Consider the following 27,575-nt stretch of genomic DNA (forward strand, 5'->3'; position numbering starts at 1 on the left):
ACGGTTGAGTGGAAATAGGGTTCTACAAAACAATATACAAATGCACACCATAAAAAGAAAACTTTATTTAACATTTGTTCACACACAGCCTCACCCCCAAAATGAAATACAGAAATAATTTAATTAATCCAAGTGCAAAAAAAGGACATCATTATTGATCGATCGTTGCACATGTTCCTCAGTGATTTATTTGCTGATAAATCCCTGGACAAGAGCCTTTGATAATCAAAGCTCCTACAATAAAAATTATGCACTTTGGCAGCTTTTTGCTAAATGCTTCCGAAACACATTTTCACATCTGTGAGCATTCATCACCCGAACCTCCTCCATGATTCTGTGACAACGTCTAATGAAATGCAGGATCATGGAGGAGGCATAGACTAGAGGAGTGCTAACACTTACTATCTACAACCCTGGAGTTAACAACAGGCTGACAAGCACTGTGTTCGTCAAACCACACTTTGGAGATGACCTCATCACACCTGTCTAATAATCTGATTGGAGGATTCTGCACAATTTTGCAAGATGTCTGTAAAAAAAAGAGGTTGCTGTTGCTTTATTAATAGTACATTTGGTACATTTTAATAATAAATAAATGTTGGATGTACTTACAATGAACAACATGGTTGTTACTTTGTCTTAGGGTATTTAATGGCAAAGGGCTCAGGACGAGTTTAGGTAAGGGAACCAGTGAGAGACAACACTGTACGCCCTGAGCCACCCAGATTTAATCATCACAAAAAACCTCTTACAACAAACACAATTTGTGTTTGCGTAATGTCAACAAAGCATCATTTTGCATTTCGGCACGTTGGGTGAAAGGTCTGCTCAGGTCATCAGAGACAATCAGATGATGTGCTGATGTATTGAGTCCCATGACTTGATGTGTATCTTCAGCATAGCTGCACTTTGTCAGAGCTTCAGCAAGGTTACGCCTCGTGTAATGTAATCTCCTGTCTCAGTCCACACCGTTTCAATGAGTGTTTACATTATCGCTAGCGACTACAAACGTGCACAAAAGGTGCAGATTGAATCGGAAACGCTGTGCTTTTAAATGGGAATCTGGAACATACATGGTAACTCCTGAAATGTGACATGATGTTAAATGTGTATGGTCAAAATTAATCTCCGTACATGTCACTAAACACATTTGGGAACCAACAAAATGGGGTGGGGGTGGGCTGGGGGTCCATTAAAGATAATAAATAGTTAGACAGTTCTTTACTCTGGAGCTGGAGTAACTTTAAACCTTTGTATCAAGATGAGGTCAGATTCTCCATATAAACATTCTTAGCCCTTAAACAATTCCTCAGCAAGCGACCTCCCAGCGGTGGTATGCATCAAAGAAACACAGTAAAAAGTGTCTGTGCAAGAGCCTTGATCATATTCTTGTAATAAATGCCCTCTTTACATTCTATGTACACAAGCGAAGGCTAAAATCAGGTTTTGTCACGTAAAATAGCATGTCCAAACTGCTGTTTGAGCCAAATAGCTTTACATTAAATCAACTGTTTTGCCAGCACATGTCCAAAACTGAATTTAGTGATCGCTACTCTTAAGATATATCAAACTAGGATTTTGGAGAGAAATGGAAAAAAACGAAGTCAATGTGTATCCGGTGTGCTGCCCGCTTCAGTTCAAGACACGTTGGTTGCTTGAAAGCAGCACAGTGGTATACTGCCCCATCTACTGTACACAGTGAGAAGGGCTTCTTTAGCACAATCAGCCAAGGTCCGTCTTAGTAATGAAACAGATGCTCCAGCTTTCATGAATATACAGAATGCATAATTACAAGCTGACCTTGATGCTGTGCAGATTTGACCAAGAGGAAACTTTGGAAATTTAGGTAGCAAGCCCATGAGGAATCCCTGACAGCAGAGTCAATATATTAAAGCAAAGATGTAGTCCAGGCATTATGGGCAGGAAATAAATACTGTAATGTTGTCATTGTTCATATTGCATTTCGGAGCAGAGCTTGACCAGCTCATGCAATGGCTGGGAAAAAGGCTGACGGAGGCAAGTGTCTGTAAAGCAAAGTGGACAGCATGATTGTCTGTTGTAACGTTTGGTCGACAGCTTCAAGTGTGAGGAGTGTTTAGACCTGACATCACACTGTCAGATACAATCAGAGCCATCCTGAGCGAGCTAACATCTCACAGGAGCAATACATGAGAGGATCACCCCGTCAGCTCGAGAACTGACTTGTACTCAGGCCTGCTTCAACAGAGCTAGGAGACAATAGTGCAAACAGTTGTCTTGACAATGTACCCTCGTGGGTCATGTTAACTGATATCGGAGGCAAGGGTGGAGAGAAAATTGAAAAGTGTGCCTGCATTACAGCCATTTGTGGAACGAAGGAAGGTTTCTCTCCATCCAGCGTTGGTTTAGTCGTATGGTATCCAAAGCTTCCTGTACACTTCGCAACTGAGAGCCGCGTTCCTTCAGACTGGACAAGAAACTCTGCACCTGCACAACACACACACACAACATAATAGAACACGACACCCACTGAAAACTACATATATATTGTTTAAATATAAGCACCGCTACCTGATTAAGATGTGACTGTGTGGAGAACTGAGAAGTGGCAGACTTGATTATTCTTTGGATGGCAAAGGAACCTACTGGAAACCTACAAGCAAAAACACTGATTAACTCGTGTTCATCTTAATGTGCAAACAAAGCTCCACTTCAGTCTACACACTTTTCTATGAGCTGGTTCCAGTTCTCCTGAATGAAATCCCAAGCAAACAAGTTGCCAGGAAAGCTTCTGCAGACAGTGCTAATGACTAAAGGAAGCTCCTGTGTTGGGATGACGTTGCCGTGTAATCCTGCACTGAGAAGCCTGAAAACAAAAAGAGTACAAAGAATGTCAAATGTATTTTAGTAAGGAAAAACTAAAAATAAAAATAGGGGGAAAATACAGTAGTCTACTTGTGCAGCATGAGAAAAAGTTAGATGTGTTCAATGACTATCGAACAAAGGAACCAGTCTTGGCCCTCATTAAACATGCAAAACCTGTGGGATTTCAAAATATAGATATTTTTGGAGTAAAATAATCCCATTAGATACAATTTTATGTAGTTATTTAAATTTTTTTAAAATAATTATTATTTTTAAGTGTTTTTTTTTTTTTATCATTGCACCTGAATGTTTCCCATGGTCCGGTAGTTGGGGACCCCTGCCTTAACGCATCTTGGGGACATGCACACATTGATACTAAATCTTCAACAAACTGTAATGCATGTGCTTATGATGAAGGAAGATGTAGTCATCCAACTGCATATGGCAGATATTTTTTATGACACTCTTGTTTTGTTTACACAGACATGGGGCAAACGGTGCTCTTATTTTGAAGGACGGTCCCAGAAGTCTGTTCCGTGTGTGAGGAATGTGTATTTACGGCTAAGACGAGCAACGTTCAAAAATAAATGTGCTTCTTGTATTTTTTCCACCTAGAAACTGCACGTTGTCGCTGGGCACTGTAAATCTTCCTTACATTAAAGCCGTAAAACACAACGTGCTGAAAATATACCCATCAAGCCCCAGTCATGCACACACAACCACCAATTACCTCTTCCAACAATTTATTCTTAGATCTTTTTAATCCAAATTGTATAGAAATTCTAGCAGCTTCAGAATTCTGGTAGACCGAGTGTTAAACGTCTCATTAGCAGGTTTGTAATGTTCCAAACTTACCATATGATACTGCCTGTGTCCTGAGTGGAAGCTAATCCCTGTAGGATCTTTTGCTTCTCTGAGTCGTAGGTGGCATACCGATACATGTTGAGCAGTGTTCCCCAGTCATCAATGGACCGAGCCGCCACACTGAATACAACTTGCTGCAGATCTCCTGGGATCCTAACAACAACAAAAACAAAAACATATTTAAGGTTTTGGTTTGTTTCCCAATATCAGGCATCCATTCAACCAACCATCTTCCTCTGTCCATAGTTAAACAGCATTTTTATGTTAAAAGAGTTATTCTGATAACCCAAATCTAAAAACCAAAGTTTTGTATGCGCCTTTATACTCACTGCGTGGTTCCATTGGAGTCGACATACTGCTTAAACAAGGTTTTGGCTTGCTGCGTGCATTTTTCTTCACCCAGATAGCAAGCGGTCTCCAGAAGGGCTGAACGCAACTCCTGCTTGGACACACTCTCCTCCTTGGTCCATGTTTGGTTCTCCATCAGCGCACCAAATTGTTTCAGAATGTACAACTGCAAATATTCCAGTTCAAGTTATGAAAGGTTATTTGAACTGGTTAACATCCTCAATAAACCAGATGTTCACATATAGTATAGTATTAGCAACAAGAAAGTGTCTTCATTTTACTTTTTGTTAGGCCAGTATATTATCACATTCAAACAACAGAGTACATTTCTATTGTATGTGTGTGTGTGTGTGTGCACCTTCATGCGTGTGACAAGGCCTTGTTCGTATCGCTTGTAGAGTAGATGATAAATGTTGTTGAGCTGCAGCAAGGCCTCTCTCACAGGAGACGTCTCAGTTTCATTGGGCATGTAGTTTAGGAGGCTGAGGACTTGACGGAAGGACACACGTCCCAGTCTGTTAAAGAGACAAGACAGTTAAAGAGGAAAGTAAGAGTGAAAAATGAGCAGACCTACTTGGAGAGAGAGAAGATGTTGTGTATCAGCGAGGCACGGTCCTCCTGTGTGAGAACTTTGACGTTGTTAGATAGAGCGTCTCTCAGAGCACCCCAACCATCATCACCATAGTCGACAATATAGAAGCCTGTATTCTTGTAGTTCAGCTTCAGCCACTTCACACTTTCTGGCACCTTAAAAGTCCCTGAGAAAAAAAACAGCAGAAGTTCTAGCCTGGATTAGCATTGAACATGTACATATGCATGCCAACTTAATCGAAACGTTTTGATTCACCTGACTTGGTACTCAGAGTGAACAACTGTGCACACTCTGGAGACAAGCTACAGCTGTCATTCATATACGTCACTGGAACAGTCCACATGCTGGATAGGAGAGCAAATGTAAAATTAGTTTGACCTTCTATGACTAATAAGAAGAGGAGAAGAGGAGAAGGATGCACGCCACCTGGAGGAGTGTGAGGTGTCGTCCGACTTGAGCAGGAAGTGCTCCTGTGTTAATGTCACCTGATCCCCCTTGCGGGACACGGTAACCAATGGGAAGCCTTTCTGGTATGTCCATGACCCCATCATCTCTGACACATTGGGATGCTGATTTGGGACTTCAACCTAAGGAAAGAAATTAAAATAATACATGTAATTTCAGATTCATGCTTCAACTGGAACATTTTTGGAATAAGTACGAAGCACCTACCTCTGTAAGACTGTTCCAGAGGTCACCGGTGTCTGTGTTTAATCCACTGAACTGTTTCAGATACTGAATGATACCTTTTCTGAACTGCTGATCACCTGGCAAGGAGGCGTTCAACATCAGAAGAATGGAAGCCCCCTGGAAGATCAAGACAGGACATATTGTCACAGCTGCAGGTTAAAAGTAAGAAGGTATTTAGTAGATGGGTACCATAAATACATATAGTGCACCTTCTCATAGGAGACCGAGTCAAACATCTCTTCCACCTGCTCCGCTGTGTTTACTTCAGTAGACACGGCGTGGGAGGAGTTGAGTGCATCTTTGTCCATGGCACGGAACCTCATGGCTAAGAACAAGTTGCCCTGCAAACACACACTACATAAGCATGTAGCAAATATTTACTGTAGGTGTGTATGGATTGCACCGACAATGTCCAGCTGTGGCAGCACTTTCTGCAAAGACATGTACTGCATGTAGGTTGCGAAGCCTTCATTGAGCCAAAGGTCACTCCACCAGCTCATTGTAACCAAGTTTCCAAACCACTGGAACACAACAGAGCTCAATTATAAAACACAAACATCATCACCTTTCGATACATGCAAATGAATGCTAATCCCAAATAAGTACCTGATGAGCCAGCTCATGAGCAATGACCGAAGCAACAACTTGTTTTTCCATAGGAGAGGATTGTCTCCCCACTAGCAGGGTCGTCTCTCTGAAGGTGATGAGGCCCCAGTTCTCCATAGCTCCAGCCAAAAAGTCTGGAATGCCTACCAAATCTAAAAAATTACAGGAGGATATGATCACTTCATGATCAAGAAACCCGAGCGGGGGAAATGTTTGTTTATCTACATATATTAACCTAGTTTCTGGAGAGGATATTTTATCTCAAAAAAGTCATTGTAAAACTCCAGTAGTTTGGATGCTGTGTCTAGAGCGTAGTCAGTGTGATCTCTCTTCTCTGGGACACTGTACACGGACACCTAAGACACACAATCATATCACACATATCCAGTATGTCAGTCTGACTGAAAGTCAAATGGAAAAGTATACAAGTCAAACCTACCACTATGTCAGAGATGTTTTTGCTTGTGGAGGTGAAGTTGCCGACGATGAATGCCAACAAGTAGGTGCTCATTTTGACATTGGTCTTTGCAAATTCGTCCTGCATAAAGCCATTGGGAAGCAGCGTTGTCTTCACCTGAACACACCACAATAGGACAAAGTTAGCCCACTAGCTAGCTAAAACAAACGTATTCCCAGACTGATGGGGTGTTCTATTAAATGTAAATAAAGACAGTTGTCCCTGGCTACATTGTGGTTTGAAAATCTCTTGCTCTAAACTCTATCACGGTTTTTACAACAATGAATTAATATGTAATTGTTGTTTTGTGGTTGACTATGGCCTATTATTAGTCAAAAATATTGAGGGACATTTAAATGTAGTATTCTGGTCACTAGGCGTCAGTAATGTTACAAAGATGAGACTTGACATTGCATTATATTAACTTGTTTATAGACAAGATCACAAGGGGATATGGAGCTGTGTTAGAGCACCTCTCTTGTCTTATCACAGAGCTGCCAGGCACCAACAAGCCCTGTTCATGTCACAACATCTTGGGACAAAAAAAAACTTAAGAGACTTATACCCTCTATATCTTATAATAACTACCAAAACAGTACCTTGGGCATATTGGAGAGGGTCATGTATTCTGGTTTCCTGTTGATTTTAACCTTAAAAGTGGCTTTGAATAATGGCTCATCAAAGCAAGGGAAGGCCATCCGAGCATAGAGTGGCTCGAACTGGGTAGCAGCTAGAACCCTGGAGACAAAAATTGTATTTATATATAGTCACAATAAAATTGAAAACGTTTTCGATTGCATAACAGTAAAAACAGATAGCATGGTATACCTTTTGTTACCATCTTCATCTGTGTAAGAACTGTTGTAGAAACCACTGTAGGTGTGCGATAGATCAGCAGTGTAGTCCAGAGTCAGCACACAGTTCTGTCCTGCTTTCAGTTCTTCAGAGAACTTGACAGCTATCTGCTGTCTGGGTTTATATTCGAGTATATTAACTTCACTGGCGTCCCCATCACCAAGCTGGAACAGAAGACGCTTAGGTTAACAAGTTGTACACAACACATGAAAATGTCTCAAGCTGCTACTATTGCTAGTTAATGTAACATTAATATTGTGTATCTTAAGAAAAGTATGTGCCTATGCCGATAAATGTCTTTCACATCTGATCACAAAAAACGATCTGTGTGCAGCAGCCAACCCTACATGTGTGTTGTGTCATGTAGCGTTGCAAACACCCGAATTGAGCAACTTCGTCCAGCATCGGTGAGATAATCAAAACTAGTCTTCAAAGCCTCAAAAGGCAATCAATACATGACCAAACCTAGTGCCATTTCACTTTCCCTGCATCTTTGTTTACACTCTTTGCCAGTGGCAGCTAGCTAGCAAGCTCGCAAGCTAAAGTTATTTGTCTAGCTTCTGGCCTTGGGACTCCAAATGCAACGTTTTACCACAATAACATTTTGTTTTTTTAAAACAAACAAGCAATGTGGTTAGATTGGAGCTCCTTTTTGTCCCACAGGAAAGATATATTTGGATATCACGTTCATGGGGTATGTACTAAAAGCTAAGAGTTGATATTATGGTAATGGGGTATGTACTAACTTTTTCCTGAACAGTGTCCTGAACAGTTTTGTCATTATACTAATTATGTCTTGCCGTCAAAACACCATTTGTGTGTCGTTTAATGAACACAGACAAATAGTTTGTTCAGACTGATAGCAATAGTCACAGGAGTTTCCTATCTTGTGATTTTGAGTAGCTCACCAAAGGTTAAGCACTGCACCAAGCACTGTGCAAATTCCCCCCAGCCACACAGATGTCGCACTATTATTACTTGGTAAGAGAGATGAAAAAGTCTTATCTGGTGCAGTCTCACCTTGAAAGTAGCTTTGGTAATGTTGAGATTAGCACTGTGCAAGACAATGCGTTTGGTGTTGTGAAGTACTGACATGTTGATGACAGTGTGGCCAGTAAAAGCCATGTTGTTAAAGTCGGGGCTCAAGGTCAGGTCATAGCTGAGAGGACTTATGCTGCGAGGAAGGCGGAATTCTGCCCATGGGAAGAGTTCGTCATCAGTGCCATTAGACGTCTTGTTTTCGGGTTTTGGGCAACCCTTCTGCAAAAACAAATAAACAAAAAAATCAATAATATAATAAAATACATCAAAAGGGCCAGCGAAATTAGTGACATACTGTATAAGTGTGCAAAAAAAAACCTCACTACTTTTTTTATTTACCTTAGTAAAGGTGCACCCAGGCAAAAAGTACAATACCATGGTCATGGAGGCCACTATTACCAGAAATAACACACACACAACTGTGGTGCGGGCTGAGGGAGGTGAACAAGATCTAGGAGAGAGGAGGAACGTTAACCAATACAGCTAAATATGACTATTATATGACTTATTTGGCCTGAACAGCAATTTGGACAAAGCTTAACTTCTAATTGTGACAAATAAAGATATTTATCTTATTAAAAAATGTGTTCAATATATCACTCCTTTTTGAGCATATTACATTGTGCATGTGTAAACATATGACATTTCTTATAGTTATGTTAAGCATGTTGAAAATTAATTATAGCATTATAAATACAATTTCTACAGTAAAAAGTCGAGCAAAAGCCTGTTACCTTGGTGGGGCCTGTCTGGCGTAAGGGGAGGAGTTAGATCTCTGGGCAGAGCTGCGATTCATGAAAGACATGCCTAGTAGTCGAGCTGACGACTCACAGTCCTCCTCATCGTCATCCACATCATTCTCACCGAGCCCTCGCACCAGCAGGCGAGAGCTGCGAGGCTCATACACTACCTCATCTGGGTCAAGACTTGGAAATGTCTGCATACACAGTACAAAGGCCATTAATATACACTTAAAGAGGAATTCCACTTTTTTAAATTTTGCCCATCTCTGACATTCCAAATGTGAAACATGAACACATATTTATTTCCCTTTTCTGTGCCTTATAACAAGAGAAAACTAATTTGAGCTATCTTACAATGCGAGATAAAAATATTTTTTTACGTTAGCTGCGACTATAATATCACTGTAGCTTGGTTAATATACAAGTCAGTTATATAAATGGAACAATGTTGCTGTTTTTTTTTTCTGTGAGGGCTTTAGAGAATAAGTATTGACGTCCATTGCAAGCAAGCAAATATAAACTCATTTTCTCACACTATAATGCACAACAGAAAAGGGAAAGAAATATGTATTCATGTTTCACATAAGCATTGTGAACGATGGGCAAAATTCCCCAAAAGGTGTGATTCCCCTTTAAAAACAATAGGCATGTCTGTATATTTTAATGAGATTCAATCAGGGCACTGTAACAAGAAATCTGCCTTTGAAACGATAATGTTTGATGAGATTATAATTTCAATTGCAAGATTTTCGTTCACTGTAACTAATGACGGCAGTCATTACCACCATCTATAGGGTACGGGATGTTTCACGTTCCAATTTAAATGTAATCATACTATTAAGATTACTTTATACTAATGTTGCCCCGCTTATATAGCTAAATGAGGTAACCAAAATCCCATTAGAAAGCACAGGTGTAAGGAGTGAGTACTGAATATGTGCTTTAAACAATGACAGATACAGCAATTTAAAAAGATTAAGACTGTGCTAAGCATGTCCAACACACAGTAAGATGACTTGAGAGTACCGGATATGCTGTAGAGTCTTTGGCCAGATCCACAATGTCAGGCTCTTCTTCAAACATGCTATTCTCAATCATGTTCCTTGGCAGGCTGGCACGCTCTACAGTAGTACGAAAAAAAGAATCATAAACAAAATTGTTTCTCACAAGAGGAAATTAAAAAATTATGATGAGAGATGAACTCCTCCTTAGCATTTTCTATAAATTAAGTACTGCAGAATTCCATTCTTGGTTTAATTTAATTTTGCATCAATGGCTCTCAGGGAAACCCAACCAGCATAATCAGTTAAATGACTCTCTTCAAAGATTCTCTTGCAAAATAAATTATGTATGAAACTCAACAACCACAAAATTAGGTGTGCCTGCACCAGACAGTAATAATCACATTTGACTGACACCGCCGAGTGTGAGACATAAAAATATGTTTACTGTTGTATTTCCTGTTTCCAGAGTGATATAATATGCACTGCATACACTTAGGAAACTTTTTGTTATTATTCCAGAGGCAACATTTTAGAAAGGTCCCTGCACCACACTTTTCTTTGTCTTTGATTGTTCAAATGCATCCAAAGTTGTGGACTGTGAGTGTATATTAAATGTATTACAGTATAAAGAAGATGTGGCCAAATTGGATCTTTATGACTGACACTTATAGCACATAAACAGTACAGTTGGAAACTTAAGAGCAAATGTTACAAATGATATTCAAAGCATCAGTGTCTCCATTTCCTGGTATCAAATCTCTTACAGCACTTCCTGGTACTTTGACCTAGATGGGCTTGATAAACCTGGTGATGTAGTGACTTCAAAAGACATATGTACATGATTTACAACCACAGTGCCCATATAAGCTAAAAGACAATGAACAGAAAGGTAAGAAAAAGCCAACACAATGACAGTGTATTGTCTGCTCATGTCACATGCAACTACAGATTACACAAGCATGCATATCTGGAACCTGCACCGCATCTTGAGCAGCAGGACAAGAAATGCGCCTTGTCTTGCAAAATATATCACATTCCCCACCAGAAAATGTCTTTCTCTGCTCATTCTTTAAACACTATATGGCGTGTTTGGCTTCTTAATTCAATAAACATCCTTGTAGTAAAACACTGCCCTATGCTAGTAGCCCTATGTGTAAAATGCAAACAAGCAAGACTTCTGACTGGATTTCACAGACCTCTAACTTCCTCTTTTAGAGGACCATCTGTCCTTAACTCGTTACCTGTATTAATGGCACCAGTTTGATCTCATTATCAGACACCTGTCCACAATCTCAAACAGCCCCCCAAACTCCACTATGACCAAGACCAAAGACCTGTCAAATTGCAATGTGATTTTTCTGGATTGTTGTCATTATACCCATGATAAAAATTGGAGACCTCTCTCATCAAACGTGCTAAATTGGTGGCTGACTAAAAACTTTTTTGATGTGTATCCTCAAATCACATGACATAGAAGCACCAAAGGGAAACAACCATCGATCTTGTATGACAGCAAACTATAAATGTAAAAAGAGGTTTGCCTTGTTCATCTTACACATTCATACATTCTGACACAAAGGTGGTCACTGTCTGTCTCTCAGCTACACACTGGCTGCATAAAAGCCTATTAATAGGTAAGGACCTCAGTAGTAATTTATGTCCAGAGAAGGAGGCGATAAAAATACAACCCCAAATAAGGCAGACCATGTGGCAGGTTTGCTAAGGTGCTATATAAAAGTCATGTGAAGTAAAGCAAGACAGCCAACAAAAATTATGCCTAATTATCTTTCTTTGGCTTTATGTTTACCAGTCACTATACAAGCAGTTTGGTAGGTGGCAGAAGTGCATTTGACAAGAGCTCGGCATGGATCTTTTGCATGTATTTACACACTCAACAGCAAAGAGGATGTGCAAGTGTAGCCAGCAGACGGTTACACATTAGGGAAACTTTAATGCATGCACAGGCCCAGACGCGCATGCAAACACAGATATTTTGTTCCAAATGTGAACATTGTAAATACTTCATGGGTGTTATATTTGCAAATAAATGATTTGATGTAAATGAAACTTTTTTGTATTGTTTATGGTGTGGTACAGTAGTTTAGTTAATTGAGCTGTCCAACAAAAGGCCAAAGAAAATGTCCAAGTGAAAGTTACGCTTGAAGCTGTTTTTCTCCCTTTTGTTAGGCACTGATATTTTCCTGAAACTTACCTATGTTGTACTGCTGATTACTGCAGAATGGAAAAAGGTAAAAAAAAAAAAAACACAACATTTTTTCTGATGAAAGATGAAATTCTAACCTTACTTTTGGTAGCCTCCATGTTTATACAGCCATAGAAAAATATTCTGTGTGCCTTAAAATGTCAGTCAAAATCGTCTGAAATTGCTGGTACTGAAGGGGATGAATTCTAAAGAACGACGGGGATTGAATGAGTTAACCCATTCGCTACAAAAGACGTATTTACAAATTTTTTTCAACCCCAACCGCTCTGTCCAAAATATTTATTTTATAAGAACTCAGCCTGCATCTCTCCCATAGAAATATACTTCGGAGCAAAAAGGAAATGAAAAGGCATCTCGCCATGTTACACAAAGGAGGTTACGCACTGCTGTGTTGAATTGTCACATCATTACACAACTTAAAAATATATTTTGAGGACAGCTATAACAGAAACGGTAACCGTGTGCTCACTGGCCGCATACAACAAGAAAACTTTGTTTTTCTGTCACCTGATGTACACTATCTTAGTGTCTATTTGTTGCTAATGCCTATTATACATTGGGTCAACAGTGGAGGTTACTGATGATGTATACTGTGTACGGCAAAGCTCAGTTAAGCACGACCTGCTCAACACGCCATGATTAAGCTGGGGGCGTACAATGATATGTTAGCTTCTGAGAACCATTCAACTTTCAATTCCATCAAGTGACCATCAAGTTTTAATTAGACTTGCAAAAAGTCAAAGTGACCCCTCACAAGCTGAAAGTCACTCAAGTGTTTATAAGCTAGCCTGCTGCTAGCATCTTGTCAACGTTACCCCAGTACTTCCTTACCTGAATTGTTACTGTCAAAGGGATCCATGGCAGGCTGTTCTAATTGGAATATCTCTCAGGAGGAAGCAGGATACCTGGAGTCGTTTAGATACGATTGATAGTTTTAATGGCTGGCCACGCCACCACACTTGACTGCAGTCAGTCCTTACAACACCAAAGCCAGCTACGTAGTAGCTAGCTCGGAACTAGCCAACTGGGTAACTCACGTCAGGACATTACTCGCCCTGCCTAATACCACATATAGGGAAAATAAATAAGGCGTTGGTAGAAAAATAAGTCATATACTCTTAGCTTAGCAAATGTCACTCTTGCTTCCTCGCCGACGAGTTGTTGACAGCCGACCGTCAAAAGACAGCCCTCGCATCCTATTGGGTAAAAGCATAGTGGGCGGAGATAATGTGACGCAGAAGACATACGGAAGCAAAACTTGTGTTGAGTTTTTGCTGCATTCGCCTACTCAACTAATTGTAACACAACCTTAAAAGAAACAAATGTTATAATTGTGTTGATGTTTACATTTACCTGTATTTAAGCACAGCACATCCACCCAACAACAAACCAATGAAGCCTTTTATTGTCTAAGACATTATTTTGACAAGATTTATGTCAGTTCCTCCAACAGACATACACACAAAATCACATATAATTTGAAAAAGTAATTTTTACACACAACACACATTGTCAAATAAAGAATCAGCCGCCACCAGTCCGCATGTCACTTTTCTCAGTAAGCCATTTTTTTAAAGTCTCCACGTTCCTCTGCATCCAGCGAATATTTTTCTGCATGTTTTCCAGTGCAATTTGAGGAGCTCTCAGTTGAGATGCCTGTTCTTTGATGGACTCAAAGAACAACTTAACCTAGAAGTCAAACATATGGACATTTAAACACATCTATTACATTTAATTAAAACAAATCAAGTACAGAGACCAGAAATGTTGACGTATTAGTGAATGTAATACAGTAATATTGCTTAAGACCGACAGTGAAGGTGTACATACCTCAGTGTATTCCTCTGGGTATGTAAACTGGCCTGTGGTGTGGACCAGGATGTTTCTAATAGAAGATGAGCCCAGCTGCAATCTGAAGAACAGCAGGAACACAACAGACACTCAAGAGACACAAGGGACCAAAACTCAAACATTTCACTCAAATCATTTATCTTCTACTCCATACGCACTTTTCAACCAGTTTGCTCCAGTTTTTTTTTACGAAGTCCCATGCAATGTGGTGTCCCTTTGGGTTTCTGGCCACCAACAAGATGAGTGTGGACAGGTCCTGCAGTCGTATCACCTGACCTTCCAGACCCAGGTCCAATAATCTGTGATGCAAAGGGGAACAAGACAAACTTTGGCATTGGTATTTCTGTACCATATCATATAACAGGCAATTAGAGTGTTTCATTTTTGCCACATGGTGGCAGCATTAACCATGTGCAAATACAATCATCAACTCTGTATTATGTAGGTAGGTATGCTTCACAAAAATGAGTCTCCATACTGAAATAAGAAATCAGAAATATTTGCCAAACCTCTCAGTATGATGTTACCACAATAATACAAATGATTAAATTCTGAAATATGTGTTGAAACTGAGCATTATTTCAAATACTAATGTTCCTGATAATAAAGGTACCTGTATAATTTGTTTGTGTCTCGGCTGGAAGTCAAAGCAAACATAATTTGTTTTTTCTGTGCTGCCGAGAAGGAGGTGTTGTACAGGTGCAAGAGTGACGCCCATCCGTACTCGTCCTGGGCACCAATTGCATACACTGTGCCAGCCACATCAGTGGGAAGTCTACAGTTAACACAATTGAACAACGTGTGAGTTTCATAGTAGAAATTTGGGGGTTTAGATTAATAGTTACACACTTGATAGATCCGTTGGACTGAAGCCAGTCTTTGAAACGCCAGCGTGCCTCTTCCACACAGGGTGGGTCATCCAGATGGCACGCCAAGGAGAGCACCTCTGACCTCAACCGCCGTGTTGACATAGAGCCCTCATCGCTCCATATCTGCTGGTCAATGACATCACGGAAAAACTGGAGAATGTGCATCTGCGTTACAGGGCATGGAGAACCAAAGTTTACCACTGCTTTTCAAGCAAGCTCTATATGTTCTTGTCCTCTTACCTTAAACTTGCGCACCAGTTCTGCATCCCTCCGTTTCTCACTCATACGGTAATAAACTTCTAGATAGCCTAGTCCTTGCAGTAGAGGTACTGAGTGTGTTTCCATTTGTAGATACCCGATTAAATCCAAGGCCTTATTGAGCGGTAGATAACCTGCCCTTCAAAACACAAATACAAAAATATTTCAAGGGTTAGATGACATTATAAAAAGCTTAGATTTGAATTCTGTTTGGATCAGGGGTGTCCAAAGTCTGGCCAGGAGCGTGTTATTTATTGAACTGTGGCACAAAACAACAACAAAAACATCAAGAAAAAGATGAAATATATGAACTATATATGAAGTTTTTCCAAGGCTTTTTAGAGAATTATCAATATCAAAGCTGCCCTTGCATTTTTTTATTTTTGAGTATGTGATGGAAAAAGTTTGGACACCCCCAGATGAGTCCAACAAAATGTTCTAAAACCTTTTACACAAAGTACTACCATCTCAAAAATATTTTACTTAGCAAGATGTGTCATATAAACATGAATTCATCATCCATCCATCTTCTATGCCGCTTATCCTCACTAGAGTTGCGGAGGAATGCTGGAACCTACCCCATCTGACTTAAGATGAAAGGCGGGGTACACCTTGGACTAGTTGCCAGCCAATCGTAGTCATTAAACATTACAATGAAATTCATTTGAATTCAATTCAAACAAATTTTTATATTTACTATGTACAGCTTATATACATACATATACATATACATTCTCTGGTACTCCGCTGGAATGTCAGCTATGCATCCCGCCCCTTGTCATATGACATCTACAAAGTGACATTTATGCGATCGACCCATGCTGTACAGTATATAGTATAGTCTTACGTGACCAGTTGAAATGCATTGTGTATCAAATGAGTCCTGTCTTTGTAGCTCAGGGCAGTGTGGTTTTCCCTCAGCAGCTTTGTTAGCGCCTCCCATCCACCATCCTCATAATGAACCACATAATAGCCAGTCATGTCCGCATTGACCTTCACCCAGCTGACCTCCTCTCCTACGTAGAAACTGTCTGAATACAAACACAACCAAAACAATACATTCTTTAAAATGTTATTCCAATGTGATGGGTACTTGCTATGCATATGTGCCACGCTCCTTGCTAATTCCTTAAGAAGTTTTCTTTTCCTCCGAACCTGTATGTTTTGTCATCAAGTGTTTATGGATGGTGCTGGAAGTGTCAGTCTTGTATGTCAGAGGGATATGCCACAAGTAACTAGAGAAGACAAAAAGAGTGAACACAACTTAAAAGTCATCATCTGGTTGTGCAGTTTTTACTCAATCCTCACCCTTCTTGCAATGTGGACCAGTTGGGGTCAGAAGGTAGAGTTGTTCTCAGGAACCGGACCTGTTTGAGCAACAAACGTGGTCCTACCCTTTTTATGATAACCAATGGAACACCTTTCTGCAAAGTCCAAGTGTTCATCATGGCTGTCAGGTCCAGGTGTTCTCCTGCCATTAGGTACTGGAGGAGAGTAAAGTTACAAGTTTGTCAATTAAGAAGATGGAGGTCAGCACATCCAGCAAGTTTAACTCACTGAGTTTTTATGGGCTTGCTCTCGACTGTAACAATGCTGCCCTGAGACAAAATCCTCTTCTGAACATGTCTGAAAAAGGAAATCTTGAATGACCCTAAATGTTATCTGATGCAAAACAAAACGAAAAGTGTGCTTGTGTTCATACGTTGGTCAGACTGTCCCACAGATTTTGGTTTTGTGCATTTCCATAGCTGTATTTGCGGAGGTATCGCACAATCCCACTTTGGAACACATTTTCTGATAGAAAGTGGCGCAGCATGTGCAGGATGCATGCTCCCTGGAAGAAGCGAGAAAAAACAGCTTTCTTTTATAACAACACAATCAGTTTGTCATGTGATGAAAATTATGCAAATCCCTTGGAAATTGTGTATGAATAACAAAAAAATAATGAATTAAAATACCAAATACTGATATTCACAGCGTATAATAGCATCCATCCAGTGAAAATGTCAGAATTTTAGGAAAATATGCCCTCATACAAAACATCTGAAACATTGAGCAAAATGTTTGCAAATTGACCTCAGCATACGTGATTGAGTTCAGTTCCAAAATAGTCATAATTTATTAATAAATAAAAAAAACGCGATAGAGTGAGGGAGCAATCTGCCAACCACAAAGTGGCGAGGGACGACTATATATGTATTCCCCCTCGCATTCTCATAACAAATACGCGGGTTTATGGAAAAAGCACAAGACTCACGAAAGACTCAATAAAAGAAATCAATACTTTGTCATAGGAGACTGTGTCAAACATCTCATTAATGTGAGTAGGGCTCTCTGCTGGACTGGATATGGGCCGAGAAGAGTTCAACGAATCGTAACCAAACGCTGCAAAACATGTCTGCAGTAGATATTCCTCCTGCAAGAATGTGGACAGAAGAACATTCAGCCTGGTAGTGGTAATTATTATCAAATATTCATCTGATGAGCACATACCACTTGAAGTTCAGGGTAAGTAGCCTCAACTGCAATGTACTCCATGTATCTGGCAAAGCCTTCATTCAGCCAGATATCATTCCACCAATTCATAGTCACCAAGTTACCAAACCACTGCAGCAAAAAAATTGGAGATTGATTGAAGATTGTTTGTCGGTCTGGTTACTACCGTTAACGTCGGCACCAGTACCCAACTTTAGTCAAGACCTTTTAAAGGAATCTAAAAGGTGTCAACCAAGTGATAGTTTAGGTCCTTTCACTGTGGTATGTTTTGTTTGTATAGGCAGGAAAGAAAAATACTACAGTGCAATGTTCAACCTTAAATTAATTCATTCTAAAACATGAGAAGATTGACACTACCCCAACAACGGTCACGGGACCCACACCTACCTGATGGGCGAGCTCATGCCCAATCACCATGGTAACCCACAGTTTGTCAGAAACAGATGATACATGAGGATCATAGAGCAGGCTGATCTCTCTGTAGGTGGTCAAGCCCCAGTTTTCCATCGCACCGGCCTGCAAGTCTGGGATGGCGATCAGATCTGAATAGGAAAAGAGATCACGTCAGGCAAAGCATGGTCGTTTCTGTTTGGTTACAGGAATAAAATATTTACCATGCTTGGGTAGGGGATAATTTATGTTGAAATACTCCTCGTAAAAGTCGAGCATTTTCACAGCAACTTCCAGGGCATAGTGTGTTTGGGACCATTTCTCGGGATCAGCATAGATGGACACCTATGACAATGAGTTAATGAACGAATCCCTCTACTGTATATATTCAGAGAAGACTACTTTGTAGAGGCCATACCTGCACCCCAGAAGATGTTATTGCAGTAACGGATTTAAAATCACAGACAACAAACGCTACGAGGTACGTGCTCATCTTTACACTGGCAGCATACTCGTCCTCCAGCAAGCCATCATCGAATTTAACTGTCTTGACCTAAAACGACTTTGTTAGCATTTGTAAACACTCACATGAGGGCCAGACATGACACTTACGATTGGCATGTTGGACAAAGAAATGTACTCAGATGTCCTCCTGATCCGCACCGAGAAGTTGGCTTTGAAGTTTGGCTCGTCAAAGCAAGGGAACGCCGTCCGGGCGCTCGTAGGCTCAAAGTGAGTGGAGGCTAAGGTTCTAAAAAGAACCATGATATGTTATTTCATATTGAACCCTCCTAAATACTTATACTTTTTACCTCATCTCTCCTGAACGGGTTCTATAGATGCTTTTATAGAAACCATTGAATCCTTCTACCAACTCTGCCCCAAACTCAATATATAGGAAGTATTTCTGACCGCTGCTGAGCACCCTTGGAGAAAAAATGCCGATCTGCTCATGGGCAGGGTTGTGAAGACACGGTAGGACCTAGAACAGAAGAAAAAGTTACCTCCGGGATAAATGGACTGCCATTCTGACCACTTTGTGTTTGAGACTACCTGCTCAGACAAATGAGCAAGGTTCTGATCCAGTATGGTTGCCTTGGAGATATTCAGATCCTTGCTGTGCAACACAACCCAATTTGTGTTGTTCTGGACGTCAATTTGGATAGTGACTGAGCCAGTGAAACGGAGACTAGTGAGGTTGGGGTGCACCAAGATATGGTAGTGAAGTGGAATTATGTACCTAGGAAGAAACAGGCAACATGCTTTTGTAATACATTCCTGCCAATTCATTTTAATGACTTTCCAGCAAAGATAGCGTGAAGATTACCTTGGCAGGCGAAGGCGGCTCCATGGGAAGGACAGATTGTCTGTCCCTAAAGGAGATTGTTCTCCATGAGAATGAGGAGGGCTTGATGCCTGCTGTGAAATTTGAGTGGGCTGCAGTCCAACCACATACACATGGAGAAGAGACAGCACTAACAGCCTCACCAAGACCATTATGAATGAAACGTCCTTAACTGAACACAATGCCAACCCGCACGGCAGGCTAACGGCTGGTAATGAAGAACAGACTGTCAAATCCTGAACATGAGGAGCGACGCCTTTTTTTGGATGCCTGTAAAGGTGACGTGTCCGCTGCCAAAATGTATAGTAGCTTCAAACGTCCTGCTTCTCTCCCCTTAGTAAACCTAAAAAAATAATCAAGAACAAGTATAAGTATATTTATCAGCTAAGATACAAACCAATATACACTTATATTACAAATATGGTTGGGTGTGGGGTCGTGACTTAATTATCTTTTACTTTCATTGAAGACGTGATTCTTGATGTGACTGTTCCCAAAGCCCCAATTTGGCAGCGAGATCAGCACCTTCCTCTTCAACACTACCTTCCTGTTTTGCCATGAGTCATTTTTTTGTATTCAAGAGTGTTTTTCACTGCACTAACCCAATATAGAGTCAAAGAAAGTTCCAAGTATCAGCATTTTGGTCAAAAAAACTTTCATTGAAGATGTGATTCTTGATGTGACTTTTCCCAAAGCCACAATATGGCGGCAAGATCAGCACCTTCCTGTTTTGCCATGAGTAATTTCTTGTATTTAAGAGTGTTTCTCAACTCACTAACTCAATATGGAGTCAAAGAAAGTTCCAAGTATCAGCACTTTGATTAAAAAAGTGAGAAACTATTGAATTCAAGAACTAACTCATGACAAAACAGCAAGGTGGTGTTGAAGAGGAAAGATGTTTATCTCACTGTCACATTTGGGAACAATTACATCGTTAATGGTGATAAAAGTAACCGTAAATGCTCATTTATCCCCTTTATTCATCATTCATATGTATGTAGAATTGTTGTACATGTAAGACTGGTAAGATAATTGTAAAACAAAAAAAATGTGTTTTATGTTAACATTTTTGAGGGTATTAGAACACAGCTGGACTCATGCCGTGTATTAATAACAACTGACAAACTATTTTCTAACTGACAAACTATATACTATTGGACATACTAATTAGTGCAGACACTAACTGAGGTTCCACTGTAATATCTAAATAAAAAAATAAAAAATAAATAATTATTTTTACTTTATTTTTACAATATGCCAAAGGGCCAAAAACCACACTAGCTGCCACCTCTGCTGCACAAGTCATCAGCCATTTTGGGGGGATTTGGGCAATTTGCATAGTGTGTTTTTGTGAGGCCCAAATAATAATGTGGTAATATAAACATAAATACAGATGATTTAAGCTTTATATCATTAAAGTATATACAGTGAAGAAAATAAGTATTTGAACACCCTGCTATTTTGCTATTTCTCCCACTTAGAAATCATGGAGGGGTCTGAAATTTTCATCGTAGGTGCATGTCCACTGTGAGAGAGATAAACTAAAAAGAAAAATCCAGAAATCACAATGCATGATTTTTTTAACAATTTATTTGTGTGATACAGCTGCTAATAAGTATTTGAACACCTGAGAAAATGAATGTTAATATTTGGTACAGTAGCCTTTGTTTGCTATTACAGAGGTCAAACGTTTCCTGTAGTTTTTCACCAGGTTTGCACACACTGCAGGAGGGATCTTGGCCCACTCCTCCACACAGATCTTCTCTAGATCAGTCAGGTTTCTGGGCTGTCGCTGAGAAACACGGAGTTTGAGCTCCCTCCAAAGATTTTCGATTGGGTTCAGGTCTGGAGACTGGCTGGGCCATGCTAGAACCTTGATATGCTTCTTACGGAGCCACTCCTTGGTTTTCCTGGCTGTGTGCTTCGGGTCGTTGTCGTGTTGGAAGACCCAGCCACGACCCATCTTCAATGCTCTGACAGAGGGAAGGAGGTTGTTCCCCAAAATCTCACAATACACGGCCCCAGTCATCCTCTCTTTAATGCAGTGCACTCGTCCTGTCCCATGTGCAGAAAAACACCCCCAAAGCATGATGCTACCACCCCCATGCTTCACAGTAGGGATGGTGTTCTTCGGATTGTACTCTTCATTCTTCTTCCTCCAAACACGCTTATTGGAATTATGACCAAAAAGTTCTATTTTGGTCTCATCTGACCATAAAACTTTCTCCCATGACTCCTCTGTATCATCCAAATGGTCATATGCAAACTTAAGACGGGCCTTGACATGTGCTGGTTTAAGCAGGGGAACCTTTCGTGCCATGCATGATTTCACATCATGACGTCTTAGTGTATTACCTACAGTAACCTTGGAAACGGTGGTCCCAGCTCTTTTCAGGTCATTGACCAAGTCCTGTCGTGTAGTTCTGGGCTGATTCCTCACCTTTCTTAGAATCATTGAGACCCCACGAGGTGATATCTTGCATGGGGCTCCACTCCGATTGAGATTGACCGTCATGTTTAGCTTCTTCCATTTTCTAATGATAGCTCCAACAGTGGACCTTTTTTCACCAAGCTGCTTGGTAATTGCTCCGTAGCCCTTTCCAGCCTTGTGGAGGTGTACAAGTTTGTCTCTGGTGTCTTTGGACAGCTCTTTGGTCTTCGCCATGTTACAAGTTAAAGTCTTACTGATTGTATGGGGTGGACAGGTGTCTTTATGCAGCTAACGACCTCAAACAGGTGCATCTGATTCAGGATGATACATGGAGTGCAGGTGGACTTCTAATGGGCAGACTAACAGGTCTTTCAGGGTCAGAATTCTAGATGATACACAGGTGTTCAAATACTTATTTGCAGCTGTATCACACAAATAAATTGTTAAAAAATCATGCATTGTGATTTCTGGATTTTTCTTTTTAGTTTATCTCTCTCACAGTGGACATGCACCTACGATGAAAATTTCAGACCCCTCCATGATTTCTAAGTGGGAGAAATAGCAAAATAGCAGGGTGTTCAAATACTTATTTTCTTCACTGTACATGTCTTAGGTAAAAATACCACAACACTCTGTCAATTTAGGACGGTTTTGGCCACAACTGCCACACTTCCTGCTGTCAATGGTGGAGACATGGACACAAAAATAGTTTCACTTAAAAGTAGTGACAGCAAGTGTCAGGAACAAGCGCAAAAAATCTCGCCTAATAATGATTCTGGTAGCACTGTGACAATTGCAAGGATCTGACGATGCCTGGATAGCTAGAAGGTAACTAAATATACTCCGGCTTATCTTATGACTGACGATGACGAGACACAGCAGGTAGAACACAATGGAAGGCCTCCCAAGTGACACTCCAGGGCATGACTGACATGTTCAAGGGAACAAGAAGAGTGAATATGAAGCAGAAAGCAACCAAAAGGGAAATAACGTAACATGGTTAAGGCTAATAATGAGTCCAGAACAAAAGTGTGGCAGGCACAAAGACAAGCCACATGATTGTCAACCCACAGCTAAAAGTGTGAGGTGACAACAGCTGCAGGAACACTAGAGAGGTGGTTCAAATCAGGTTGCATGACAGGCTCGTCAAACTGTAAGCAGCATTCAACTTGAAATACTCCGAATAACATGGGGTGACCTCTAAGAATAGCTGCAAATATGAAGAAAGCTTTACCTCGGTCATTTTAGCTTCATCAGTCCAGCTTTGTGTCGCCACTAAACACTTTCATTTTCTCTTTAAGCTACCCGCCCACTGCAGTGATTTAACGTGCCACGAGGGGGCACACGGGAGTAGGAATTGTGTTATGTTTAGGCGTGTAGAAGTGTTGATGCAGTCAGTTTTTCACCTCCGATCTAAGATATGTTGCCAGGTGTATCCCTCTTGTCCCCAATACAAGTGGATGTGTATGCAGCTGGAGGAGGGTCCATTGTTTGTATAAAGTCACGGAAGGATTCAATTCCCCACAATGCAGTGCACATTGCATACAAAATAGCATCCCTATATCACACATAACACTCAAACACATACCTGTACAAGCAACATGGAGACAAAGTGCATCGAGACACATTAGATGGAACAATGCAAGCACATTACAAAGCTCTACTCTTCCTTCTTATGATCATCTACATATGGACAGGTATGAACTTTTTACATTTACAACATGTTTTTAAAAGGTTATTAATCTTGGAATGTCATCAAAGCTTTTAAAATGCTACAGATGTACACTCTGTAAACTCTATCACAGTATCACCTTTATATTCATCATTTAGGGTTGTTTGTTTTCCAACTGTCTGCTCTACACCATGCAATGAATTACAAATAAGAAACATGTACTGTGTTTGAAATATCCAGCACCACCTTTGGATTAATTTATTTTGTTCTTTCTGGGGCTTCCATTAATCCGACAATAGTTTACATCACGATGGACTGAAGCTGAAAGACTGATTTTTATGCCAAATAACTGCATTTATTTAAACTTGCATTTATGCAAGTATTTTAATGTATATATTTATAATTGAAATACATACACTACCAGTCAAAAGTTTTAGAAAACCCCAATTTTTCCAATTATTTATTGAAATTCAAGTTCTTCAGTTGCAGGGACCACAACATGCGTCAACAGTTTAAAGCCGTTCTGCAGAAATGCAGGTTGATCAAGCCCAATTTCTACAGATGTTCCAATTTCTGGAGTACATATACTACCAACTATGTCTGCATAGAGACTGTGTTCGGAACACACCATGGTACTATACCCTTGTGAACATTATTTGAACACCATTGTACTGGAAAAAGTCACCTGTTGCTCAAAAAGTGGCCAGAAAAAACAAATGTCCTCCAAACAAATGTGTTCCAAAAGGACTTCTTTGTGTAGTTTATATTATGGATGGAGCCTGACAGTTGCAGGAAGGAAAGACCTGCCATATCTCTCCTTCTTCCTCCTTTATACAAATGAAATGGATTGCGGCTGATTAATGGAAAATGTGGTCCCAGGATGAGACCTATTGAGATCTCCTCTGAAACATTTTCCACTTCTTTTGGAAAAAGGACATGTGCATTGTGACGTGCTGGCATCTGTAGCACCCCCCGTTCATCTGTCAGGGAAGAAGCTGGGCTGGACCCTGCTATTCTGCATGGTGAGGGACTTCAGGAGAGGACGGTTGGAGATCAGCTGGAGGTCCCCCTCAGAAGGCCACACGTTTAACGGGCCGGTCCGCTTTGCTGCTAACAGCAATCATCTTGACCACAGTGCCGTGGCCATCATTACAGTGGCCACCGAAAAATGGCCATCATATAGCTGTTCTGTGAGCAGACATCCCAGAATGAGAAGGAAGCAACACCAAACTTTCTCAGGTAAACTCAAATTATGGTGATCCTCATTAACAGTCACCTAAATAATCTATACATTGCTTGTGTTGCTCACTCCAGATGGCAGAGACATCTGCAATCAAGATGATAGTGCTGGTACATTATTAAAATTACATTTTTAGCATAATTGATCAATTTTAAAATCTCTTAAAATTAAGGATGTCCCATAATTACCGGTACCGATAATTATCGGCACGATATCATCATAAAAATACCGCTATGGATTTTTTTTCCAATCATGAAAACCTATATTTAAAAGATGCTGTATACAACACATGTGTTCATGGAGACATGTCATGTTACACATATCGGTATTGGTATCGGCTGATATCGGTATGGGAAATTGAGATACAGTAAAGTCTCGTTATATCGATATCGGTTAAAACGAATTACTACTTACTATTTTCATTTCCCGGCAAATTTCTAGTCTTTTATGATATAATTAGCTCCGTTAGTACATACCCGGTTATTATGATAATCCGGTTACTAGGATGCCGTTTTCATCTCCCGCCAGCCAATTTGGTCTGCTTATATCAATACAAAAGCAGCTTAAATCAATCTTTACTTAAGGATTTCAATACCAAAAAAGAACACGGCGAACGGCTGCTTCCAGTCAACTTTATTTTTCACACTTCCACCACCAGAGTGCAGCACACACAGTGGAAAACACCCGTCCCTCGCGCCTACCCCTCCGGGTGGCAACACCTTCCCTATCGATAGTTCCGGGGTGAATTATGTCCCGGTAACCGGTCATCACTACAGCGTAAGTTTATTTTTATTTACTGTAGTACAAAATGTATTGTAGTACAAAAGCATGCTAGATACGCAATCCATGAACTCAAGGAGAAAATTACATGCCATATCAAAGATCCGCCCACTTTTAATGCAGTTCGGCGCAGGATCGGATATATGGATAGTCCGGTTATATCGGTATTTTTTCCGACTCCCGAGAATATCGATATAACGAGACTTTACTGTATCGGCAAAAAATAAAAAAACAATATCAGACATTCCTACTTAAAATATTTTTTTTAATCTATTATTGTTCTTCTTTTGTGTATTGTCTCTGGTGCCTTGTAGATGCTGCCGTATGGACAAACACTGTGATGGTCTTCATCTTGAGGCTGCTCATCATAAAGCTTCTTATTTTTAACTCCCTGTTGACAGTGTATGTCATTATAAAGTGGTAAGAAAATATATGACACTCACAAAGAAGTTGATCATTGTGTCTCTGCAGTTTTCAAGGAGGCAATACCCTTAAAAATAAACATTAGCTAAGATTTTAAAAGCTGGAGTACATTAGATTGTTGAAGGGGTGTCTATTTCTGACTCTATTATTGAATGGTTATTGATTATTGAATGTCAATTGTTCATAGGTATGAATGTGAGCGTGTATGGTTGTTTGTTTTTTTATGTTGAACTGTAATATTTTCCGGGACTTATCCACAGCCACTGTCAAAGGAGAGGCATACAAAAGCTAATCGTCTGCATGCATCCCAGGTGCTGTGAACTTTGACAGTTGAAGTGGTGTTGAAGCCAAAACCTCACATCTTATCAGAAGCGTACCTGACCTCAGACAGATGGGCCAGTTGACATTCTATTACAATAGCCTGATCACATTGTTTCTTTCTATTTCACTTTGTTGCTTTAACAATTACTGTGAAAGGCAAACATCTGTCACAAAGTATGCTATTTGACTTTATTGTTTCTTGAAATAAAACCCTTGCACACTTTTTTTTCCCCTCCACGTTTTTAAGTGCCTTGAACAACACACTGAAAAAGCAACACAGCACCACTGGGTGGCAGTACAATCACAACTTACAACTTTTAAATAATTCTTCACACAGCAAGAGTATGGAGCTTCTATACAGGAATCTACAGTTCATAAATAAGTTAAGTATGTCATCAACGAACAGCCGCTCTGCACAAAACATTCACACATGTTATGAGCAATCACATGAACAAAATCGGATAAAGCGGAATAATTACAGAGAAAGTTATATGACATAATGGCTCATCGTCCAAAGTTGACACATTTTCATCAGGTATAAAAAGCAAACATTTTGCACAGTGGACACTGTGGTTAAATGCTTTCAGTAATTTGCAAAGATTCATTGAGTGTTCTGTACTTTACACATGATCCCGGCAAGATACAGCTTTGTTCGTTTACAGTAGCACATTGAAAAACAGAACAGGTTCAGGGGAAGGTGCTGGTTTGATGATACTTTTGTCCTTTTTTCACATAAAATGGCCCTCTTATGAAGCCCCCCTTGTCTGTCTTTGGCTCAAAATTACCTTAGACTACAGTGCCCATACACTTGCAGCCTATTGGCAAAGAGGTGGCAACTCTATTGACTCTCAGAGGAACTACAAACACATCTAGGCCAGTCAGCAACACTGACACATGTGCACGCACGTTGAAATCAGGACTGAAGAAGAAAACGTGTCCATACAAATGTCATTAGTACATTCAAACGATAAGAACTCACGTGAACTGAGTCAGAAGCTACAAGGAGATTGATGCATTTTCACAAAAAAACACTGAGAATTTAAGTCACGGAAAAGCTTGAAGAAACACTGATGTGGATTCAAATGAAACAAAAAATTAAAATAAAGTGCTTCTATCAATACAAACCTCCTCTGTCTGAGGTATTAATGAAAAATCACACCAAATGACACAATAGAACAAACTCTAATGCTAGGAAGACACAAAGGTATTTACATATCTGGTAGTAAACCCA

General features: G+C 40.1%; 3 protein-coding genes across 4 annotated transcripts; 1 reads left to right on the forward strand and 2 right to left on the reverse strand.

Moving 5' to 3' along the window:
• Nucleotides 1-45: 45 nt before the first annotated feature.
• On the reverse strand, nt 46-13,469 carry lnpep (leucyl/cystinyl aminopeptidase). 2 transcript variants are annotated; one of them, XM_058070836.2, is made up of 22 exons: nt 13,100-13,469; nt 10,067-10,161; nt 9,032-9,234; nt 8,637-8,748; nt 8,277-8,516; nt 7,230-7,420; nt 7,001-7,139; nt 6,384-6,518; nt 6,180-6,300; nt 5,945-6,096; nt 5,746-5,859; nt 5,548-5,679; nt 5,321-5,455; nt 5,075-5,235; nt 4,904-4,992; nt 4,631-4,814; nt 4,415-4,571; nt 4,038-4,222; nt 3,700-3,861; nt 2,705-2,845; nt 2,551-2,632; nt 46-2,466 (listed from the first exon to the last, which is right to left on the reverse strand). In XM_058070836.2, exons 1-22 carry the CDS (start codon nt 13,125-13,127, stop codon nt 2,335-2,337), a joined length of 3,090 nt encoding a protein of 1,029 aa, XP_057926819.2. In that variant the 5' UTR covers nt 13,128-13,469; the 3' UTR covers nt 46-2,334. The 2 variants fall into 2 exon arrangements, with proteins under 2 accessions (XP_057926819.2, XP_057926822.2); XM_058070839.2 differs by lacking the exon at nt 13,100-13,469 and adding an exon at nt 11,286-11,404.
• Nucleotides 13,470-13,655: 186 nt separating this feature from the next.
• On the reverse strand, nt 13,656-23,298 carry erap2 (endoplasmic reticulum aminopeptidase 2). The gene is made up of 21 exons (XM_058071117.2): nt 23,143-23,298; nt 19,460-19,820; nt 19,186-19,372; nt 18,945-19,114; nt 18,745-18,883; nt 18,551-18,685; nt 18,357-18,477; nt 18,130-18,284; nt 17,740-17,853; nt 17,531-17,662; nt 16,949-17,080; nt 16,804-16,872; nt 16,555-16,730; nt 16,402-16,481; nt 16,094-16,277; nt 15,229-15,385; nt 14,969-15,153; nt 14,733-14,894; nt 14,278-14,418; nt 14,099-14,180; nt 13,656-13,957 (listed from the first exon to the last, which is right to left on the reverse strand). The coding sequence occupies exons 2-21, from the start codon at nt 19,627-19,629 to the stop codon at nt 13,793-13,795; spliced, it is 2,856 nt and encodes a 951-aa protein (XP_057927100.2). The 5' UTR covers nt 19,630-19,820; nt 23,143-23,298; the 3' UTR covers nt 13,656-13,792.
• A 61-nt stretch (nt 23,299-23,359) lies between these two features.
• On the forward strand, nt 23,360-26,044 carry LOC144898284 (uncharacterized). The gene is made up of 4 exons (XM_078789747.1): nt 23,360-23,605; nt 24,514-24,819; nt 24,895-24,930; nt 25,915-26,044. The coding sequence occupies exons 1-4, from the start codon at nt 23,548-23,550 to the stop codon at nt 26,022-26,024; spliced, it is 510 nt and encodes a 169-aa protein (XP_078645873.1). The 5' UTR covers nt 23,360-23,547; the 3' UTR covers nt 26,025-26,044.
• Nucleotides 26,045-27,575: the final 1,531 nt, after the last annotated feature.

The sequence above is a fragment of the Doryrhamphus excisus genome, linkage group LG3, assembly GCF_037039965.1.
Source record: "Doryrhamphus excisus strain RoL-2023G ecotype Guam linkage group LG3, RoL_Dexc_Guam_v1.1, whole genome shotgun sequence".
In the NCBI taxonomy this organism is placed as follows: domain Eukaryota; kingdom Metazoa; phylum Chordata; class Actinopteri; order Syngnathiformes; family Syngnathidae; genus Doryrhamphus; species Doryrhamphus excisus.

Coding starts and splice junctions, on each gene's coding strand:
- lnpep (XM_058070836.2), bottom strand. CDS start 13,127: ATGGATCCCTTTGACAGTAACAATTCAG. Junction 10,162..13,099: donor CTTTGACAGTAACAATTCAG/GTAAGGAAGTAC, acceptor GTACTACTGTAG/AGCGTGCCAGCCTGCCAAGG. Junction 7,421..8,276: donor TTACCAAAGCTACTTTCAAG/GTGAGACTGCAC, acceptor CTTCTGTTCCAG/CTTGGTGATGGGGACGCCAG.
- erap2 (XM_058071117.2), bottom strand. CDS start 19,629: ATGGTCTTGGTGAGGCTGTTAGTGCTGTCTCTTCTCCATGTGTATGTG. Junction 17,854..18,129: donor GGCATGAGCTCGCCCATCAG/GTAGGTGTGGGT, acceptor TTTTTGCTGCAG/TGGTTTGGTAACTTGGTGAC. Junction 14,895..14,968: donor CAGTCCAACGGATCTATCAA/GTGTGTAACTAT, acceptor TGTTAACTGTAG/ACTTCCCACTGATGTGGCTG.
- LOC144898284 (XM_078789747.1), top strand. CDS start 23,548: ATGCAAGCACATTACAAAGCTCTACTCTTCCTTCTTATGATCATCTAC. Junction 23,606..24,513: donor GATCATCTACATATGGACAG/GTATGAACTTTT, acceptor TTTTGGAAAAAG/GACATGTGCATTGTGACGTG. Junction 24,820..24,894: donor GCAACACCAAACTTTCTCAG/GTAAACTCAAAT, acceptor TGCTCACTCCAG/ATGGCAGAGACATCTGCAAT.